We start from the raw sequence: 7,463 nt of genomic DNA, 5'->3' as shown, positions 1-7,463 counted from the left end.
TGCGAAGGTATAAATGCAAAGTGTCTGACTGAACCGAAGAGATAAAAGACAGGCAATCAGGGTGGGGCCAGAAGGGAAATTATTCATATGAGGCGGACAACTGATGAAGTGGTAATAACGGTAAACATTCTGCTCTGTTAGTGACTACTGTTTGCTTCAAGGCAGAAGAAATGTTTCCCATCATTACTGGAATCGGAGTTCCCTCCACAGGAGCACTTGGTTTAGAGAGACAAACAAAGGCATGATGTAAATACCCTCTACAGTGAAGCAGCTCGTCTCCCCTTCTCTCTCCCCTTTCTCCTCATGATTAGCATTTCAAACAGTCCTTGTTTTGCATCAGAGCTTCATGCTTGTGTGCATGCCATCACAGCCTTGCAGGTGGTGCTCCGTCCAGCCAGTCGAAAAAGCAGCCTTTGTGCGTGTTTGTGTATGCAGGCGTGTTTGTGAGCGTGCCTCTTTGTGGTAAGGAGCAGTCCAAAGGGATCTGACCTCTTTACGAAGCTCGGGGTAAGTCGACAGGACAGCATTGTCTACAAATGCAACATAATCATAAATTTCTCAGTATTTGTGGTCTTCCGCTTTGATCGGCAGCGGGAGTCACAAGCCAATGACTGGATTCACATTCTGCCTCCTGAAAATCCACAAAATCTCTTTTTAAGAGTCTGCCAGCAGTCCCATCCAAACTTTGATTGAGTGCATCACAATGTGCTCAGCATATCAAGCACTGAAACAATGATACAGACTTTCGCAGTAGCTGCCTGTTCGGACCGGGGGAGGGGGAGAAAGGTGCTGCATCGTTTTATCTCAAGTCAATTGCTAATAGATTGTCCACTCCGTGGGATTAACCCCATCCAAAATTGTGTTGAAGTCAAAAGAAATTAAAATAATGAGTTCCTGCAGTTTTAAAGCCCCGCCAGGAGATATCTAATTAAATCTATATTGTTCTTTGCTCTGTCTGACGGGGTGTTCGCTGTCCTCGGAGTCCTGTGTTAGTTAAGGTAACTGCTGCAGGCCGGGATGGGCTTGTGCTGATCAGATGGAGCTTCTGTCTTGCTACCGTGCCACCTGGAAACAAGAGCATGTTAAAATTACAAATATTAACAACATGGTTTTGTTAATTTCCATCGCAATTAAGACAAAGCTGAGGGATATAATGACATTTTTAGTGTTTTCTGTTCAGCAATTGTCCGTATCTCAAGAGTTTGGAGGGCGGTGTCCTTCAGAGCCTTTAACAAACTAAAAGCACAAGGACAAAAGTGTGTGGAGTAAAGCGCGTGGCTGTTAGCGTTCCCGGCTAACTAGCTAACTGCCTACAGAAATAACAGAGTGACATTTTAAAAAAGCATGAGGCGCTTCATTAGCTATACGCGGTACTTTGTGGGCTTTTAAGTCACATCAGAAAAAAATCTGATCAGGGCTGGAACACAGATGCTACAACACCAGCAGCAGCTTTGTCCTCAGTTCGAGCCAAACTTGCGTGAGATGGTGTTATGTTTGCCAAAGTCATTGGTTATTCATCATCCTCAAGTCCATTTCTCTTTAAAAGTGAAGCATTCAGTTTGAAAATACAAACATTAAAGCACAAATCTGCTTATCTGAGTATGGTTTTCTATAGTGAACATCCAAACCATCGATGGGTTTTGTTTGACAAATAACATCTTCACAAAAAAACCCTAGCGTTTCCTTGCAGTAGAGGAACAATGGTGCTTGATTTTCATGTTCTGCATGCTGACTTTTTGCTTTAAAAAAGTAGCTTCAGCCTGAGTTTATTCAGCATTATGTATAGCTACCACGTGCTGTACATATTTAAAGCCCCTTTAACGTAGTTCCTTTAAAACAAATCAGCTCAGAAGACAGGAGACAACATTTTCAACAAACCTGTGGAGTTTGACAGTTATTGTTAGCTTATGCTTGATGCTGGTATAATCTGCCAAACACAGCTGTCATTTCAGCCAACTGCTTTCTTTTTTTTTTCTTTTTTTTTAATTCTCTGCAAAATCAAGACCTATTGTTTAAAACATAATTAAGAATTTCAAGAGGTTAACCTGCCTCTGTCAGAACAGACAGCCTGACAGGCACAGTGAAAAGGTAAATTGTATTCTCTTCCAGTGGTGGAAAGGAATGAAGTACTGACTCAAGTACTTCATTCAAGTACATTGGCAGCGATCCAGCAGTATATAAAATAATTAATATTAGCGTCACAATGATTACATAACATAGATTGTTCTGAAATGATGCATACTGCTTTTATTCTCGATAATGAAAGTACATTTTGATGCTCATGTATACTGCTACTTTAATTTTGAATGCTGGACTTTTATTTGTAACAGATTTTCTACACTGTCGTATTACTAAAAGATCTGAGCACTTCTTCTAACCCTGTTCGTTTCTATTTTATTCTGTTGTTCAATAGTTTAATCTGATGGACCACATGACTGCTGGGTATCTTTTGATCACTGGCTGCATGCTGCCAGCGCTAACTTGCCCCTGTTTCACTGTAAAATGTTCCCCCCCAGGAATCGTACACATTAAACAGTTCAGCGAAACCGGCAACTTATGAAAAATTGCATTTCGAAATGTAGTGGGGTTTCTTTTGGCCGTCAGATTTAATTACATGGGTTTTAGTGTTCAGTATTAGTTCACAGCTTATTTCATGTTTGTCCTCTTGGCCCCATCATTCAACAGATTATAGAATTAGGTTTTCTGAGCCCACTGTGCCTTGTGGAGAGCAAGAGGGTTGATATGGCCAGTGGGAGCAGTGATTACGCTTGATTGTGGAATCCTTCAGCATCAAAGCAGAGCTTACTCAAAAAAAAAGCTGTCGGCCCCTGTTTTGCATCGGAGTAATGCAATGAAAAGGAGAAGATTTACCGTATGAGCGCGTTTTAGCGTCTATAAATACCATGTCTTTAACTGAAAACCTTTTTAGTTGTGTTCTCTCTGTACGGCGCAGGTGCCGCTGTGACTCACACTAATGCATGGACTCTGCTCACCTTTGTGGTCTTTACTTTGTTCCCGGAGATGCATGACCAGCCAGTGAGGTCAGGGAGAACTCGACACTCCTCCCCCTCAAGACACGGCTCCATTTTACACCACCACTTCTGGCGCACAATAGCGGCTGGAAAAAAACACACCACAGTGGAAGGTCACTTTATAGACGGGACTTCAAAAAAGATGTGTTCGAGGGGAAAAAAACACTACGTGCTCCTCGACAGTCTCAGTATCCGTGGACTGTGGTGAAACTGACTAACCTCACTCTACTTTGATGAATTACATATTCATGGCATGTTGGAAATTTCCGGTTAAGAGAAGTAAAAGAGGGCCTCGGTAATGTTACCTTCAACACAAGAGGGCAGCGCCCTTGTTGTCCCCGCCACCTGTCCTGGGAAGCAGGAGCACTTGACTGTTTGAGAGCGTTCTTCAATCTTGTTCTTATTGCAGCAACGATGAGCAGCAACCACTTCACAAGTCCCTGTCCTCTCCTGCTTTGACCCTGAGGAAGAGAATTTAGAGGCAAAAACAGAAGCAATTTTTATATTTTGCATATAAGTAAAGGCAACTTGAGTAACTTCTCAAGATGGCAGTATTGCAGTCATTTCTTGGCTGTATTTGATGTTCATTTAACTTAATGGTGTAGTCTTTCTGCTACAGTCATTCAAGATGAGCCAGTCAGCAAAGCCCAATTTCAATGTTTCTAAAGCTACAGCACCACCCAGTGGCCCACTGATGATTCATGCTGACACTCAACCTCCAGTAGAGTGGGGCGCAACAAAGCTCAGGTAAAAAAACATAAGGTGAAAAAGAGATGCATGAATGTTGCTAATTCAGAACTGAGCTGTCGGGCTGGCTGCATGATCAGCGGGCCCTCCGGGACCAGAAGGTTAATTCGTAAACAGAATGGGGTTTAAAATCAGAAGACAATTAAAGCAGAACTAAAAGAAAAATGTCATTAATCAGAACAAGGACAAACCTAAGGTCTCCTTTTGGAGTAGTGGCACTGGAAGAAAATAACCACATTTGTGCAAGTGATGTACTGGAAGGTCAATTTCGAGGTACTTTTACTACATTTGAGTTGGATTTTTGTCACTACATTTACTTAACTTTTCATATTAAGGTTTTATGGTGATAAAAATGGCTGAAATGTGATGCAATGTTTTGGATTAAACCAGATTAAACAAAGCTTGTGGCTCCTAACAATGCAACTAAATATAATATCTCAGAGGCAGAATTTTATTCTTTATCTTTCCTGACGCTTTTATCATCTCACAGTCCCTCCTAGGAGGGAGCCTGAGCCCTCGGTTGAGGAGGTTAAAATGTAGTTTACGCATTAATTCATTTGCATCTCATATACTGTATAATATTCTGTCAGTCACAATGGACAGAACCAGTCATTTTTGGAAAGTTGAGATGAAGTTTTGTAGCTCCACAAAACAGCATTTTCCAAAACAACTGAAGTAGATGAGGGCTTGTGTTAAAATGTAAATGAAAACACAACAACCGCTCCATACAGCTAGTCCTCTGTAATCCAAGTCTACGGAAGCCCAGAGCTCCCAGATTCATTTGGACGGATGTTATTAAAGCCATTTGTAAAAGCGGGAATCTTCACTGTAGCTGCTAAGCTAAAGCACCTCTGATGAGGGTGACTCAGCTCAACCGTATGTCGAGCGTGTTAATAAGGTCTCTGTACAACTTGTTCTGGACTAATCCAGGTATCCGGAAGCCCCCGAAGGATCAGACTGGTAGGTGAGCAGCCACGGTGAAAAAAAAAGGTGTTAATAACGTCTTTTCAAATCAAGTTGGCATCTTAGCAGGGCTTCCGTAGACTTGGACTATGCTGAATGAGCTGTGTGGAGCCATTTCGTGTTTATTAAGTTGACTTTTTTAACCATTAGCCATCTACCTCAGTTGTTAGTGACACTGCATGCTTTGTATACATGGTTTTATTGGTAAGTTTTTAAGCAAAGACTCTTAATAACCCAATTCTTCCACCAATGCAACATGTATCATTGTGCTGAATATAATCACTCTGAGTGAATTGAGTAGAAACAGTCGAAGCCCACGGCCAATCAAATCCCTTTCACAGCATCTTCACATGAATATTCTTGTCTGTGTATTTTCTGTTTCACTACTACAAGGTTTTGAGTAGAAAAGTGACACCGTACATGTTAATTTGTTTCTAATGAGAAGCACAGTGAGTTTCAGCTTCACGTCGCTCAAACTGAACTCTCCACCAGGCGACCAAGGCTGGTGACCTGGAGCCATAATGAGTCCCTCGGGGGGGTGTGACTGGTCTGCTTGGGTCTGAAACCTACCTGTCTGTCCTCGGGAGCTTTGGTTGCCAGTGGACACTAGCTGGCTGCAGAAGCCCACGATACAAAGAAGCAGGAAGCCCCAGTGTATTGGTCGAGCTGATATGTTCAGCTTCATCCTGCCTGCACAGAAAAAGAGGTTTCAAGCACGCTTAGGATTAGACCAGTAGTGCGTGACGATAAAGCCAAATAACATGGCTTATTAAATGCTTTTAATGTCATCCTGACTCTTGATATGTGGTTAAAAAAAAAATCACTGCATCTATTTGCTCAATTATGACTCTCACATCACTAAGCTAAGCCAAGGCAAATCAAAGAAATGCCAATAAAAGCCCAATCAGAGGCATCTTTGGAGGCAGATCAGAGTGGGTCCTTACACTCACTTCTGACTCATGTTTTCCCCTCAGCTGTAAACAAGTTAACCCTCCCCAAAAAAAACAAGTTGTACGTGAGTCACAGAAGAAAACTGGGACGTGGACTTTTTATTTCAGACTACAGCAAAGACGACAAGGCCCGCAGCGATTATGTTCATCGACTAATCTGATTATTTTCCCAATTAATCAGTTAATCATTAAGTCGCAGCTTTAAAATTGATTTGATTTCAGTGATTTTTAAAGGTGCACTATGTAGTTTGGGGGTGGAAATTTTAATCGGTAGAGAAAGATCTTCAGTGACCTAACAAACTAAATAAACAAACTCTGTCTTCATGACTGAATAAACAAACTGACCTTAAAGGGCAACACAATTTCATATTGTTTTACTTTGTTTATATGTGGCGGACCCTGCCACCTTTCTAGCTTCTAACAGAGTTCTTGGGACCTTATTTTCCCCTGAGAACAGCTTGTTTACTCGGCTATGGAAAAAGTAAATATGTCTGAGTTTGTGTCATTACCTCATCTCCAAAACTACATAGTGCCCCTTTAAATGACTTTGAAGAAAGGACATCTGGCTGTAGATGTTTTGATTTGTTATTCCTGTTTAAATAAAGGTTTCAACAAATCAGGATATTCAACTTTAAATCATGAAAAGCAGAGAAAAGGCAGCACATTCTGACATTTGGAGCTGGAGACAACACATGTTGGGCACTTTTTACTTGAAAAATTAAGTTTAATTGATCACCAAAGTACTTTTAAGATAAATTAATCATTTTTTTAAAAACTCTAATAAGATTTTGCACATATTCCACATGTATATTGAGAGATAAAGGCAGCAATAAACATAATAAACTTTGTTTGTGCCAAAACTCTATAACTATAATCTGTTACACACACATCTATACATACAAAATAACAGGTTTTTATCAAAAGATGAAAACATTTCAGCCACTGTTAATTTAAAAACAGTCTTTTGACAGTGATTGGAATACATATTAATAAATATACCACTTACCTGTGCTCAGGTTACTGATAAACATGATGAGCCTCTGCTGAAGCCTCCATTCGGCTCATCGTGCACACAAAGCCATGATCGTTTCTGCACAAATAGAAAAGTTTGCAGGAAATGTAATCCTCCAGTTTCTCAAGTTTCCTCTGCCTCAGTTCAGAGAGTGAGCGAGAAAAAAAAAATAAAAAATTAATCGCGAGACCACCCGCGTGCTGCTTAGTAACGCCCCAGCTGACGGAGTTAACAGCTCAATAAAAACCTGCGCTCGGCTTCACACCTCAGCTCCTCTCCCTGGAGCCGCTGTACCTCTCAGGCTGCAGGAGATGTGAGAGATGCGCAGGTTCCTGTGAACACAGTTGGGATCACTCCGATGAGCAAAGCCTGTCAGCTTTTCCTGTCGGGAAAATTAAAACTTAATCAAGACGGAAACATCTGTCTTCCCGGACAATATGCGACCACTTTCATTAGCGCCCTAAGAAGCTTAAAGTGATCAGAGGATTTAAACTGCGTGTGAAGGCCCGGTCCTGTGGTTTGTTGTTTCCTCAGGAGACTGTTTTTTTTTATGTTGGTTTTTTTTATGTCTTTTTTAAACTCATATTTGGAAACATGTATTCTGTTAACTCTGTCGCTTTGCCGTGCAGAGGTGAGTTTTCACAGCTGTTAGTTTTGCCTCATAAATACATATTTGCAATTCACTAATTAAGCAAAGCACATCACTCGGGGGCAAAATGTCAAACTGAGATGTAAATTATTCAATTAGGCCTGGCAGCG

The 7,463-nt window shown here is 41.1% G+C and overlaps 1 protein-coding gene across 1 annotated transcript; it reads right to left on the bottom strand.

Annotated features, from left to right (window-relative positions):
* Positions 1 to 7,180, bottom strand: LOC311264607 (chemokine-like protein TAFA-4). The gene is made up of 6 exons (XM_084365618.1): positions 6,970 to 7,180; positions 6,699 to 6,782; positions 5,313 to 5,432; positions 3,338 to 3,493; positions 2,994 to 3,118; positions 1 to 1,065 (listed from the first exon to the last, which is right to left on the bottom strand). Exons 2-6 carry the CDS (start codon positions 6,721 to 6,723, stop codon positions 1,054 to 1,056), a joined length of 438 nt encoding a protein of 145 aa, XP_084221744.1. The 5' UTR covers positions 6,724 to 6,782; positions 6,970 to 7,180; the 3' UTR covers positions 1 to 1,053.
* Between the last annotated feature and the right edge of the window lie 283 nt (positions 7,181 to 7,463).

The sequence above is a fragment of the Pagrus pagrus genome, assembly GCF_965226575.1.
Source record: "Pagrus pagrus genome assembly, chromosome: 11".
NCBI classification, from domain to species: domain Eukaryota; kingdom Metazoa; phylum Chordata; class Actinopteri; order Spariformes; family Sparidae; genus Pagrus; species Pagrus pagrus.
Note: the sequence above shows the minus strand (reverse complement) of the source record. Positions and strands in the feature narration are given on the sequence as shown.

Bases quoted from the DNA above. Each gene is read 5' to 3' on its own strand.
- LOC311264607 (XM_084365618.1), bottom strand. From the start codon at position 6,723: ATGTTTATCAGTAACCTGAGCACAG. The intron at 3,494-5,312 runs GTAGGTTTCAGA...TCTCTTCCTCAG, and splicing joins AAGCTCCCGAGGACAGACAG to GGTCAAAGCAGGAGAGGACA. The intron at 3,119-3,337 runs GTAACATTACCG...GTTTTTTTCCAG, and splicing joins GCTGCCCTCTTGTGTTGAAG to CCGCTATTGTGCGCCAGAAG.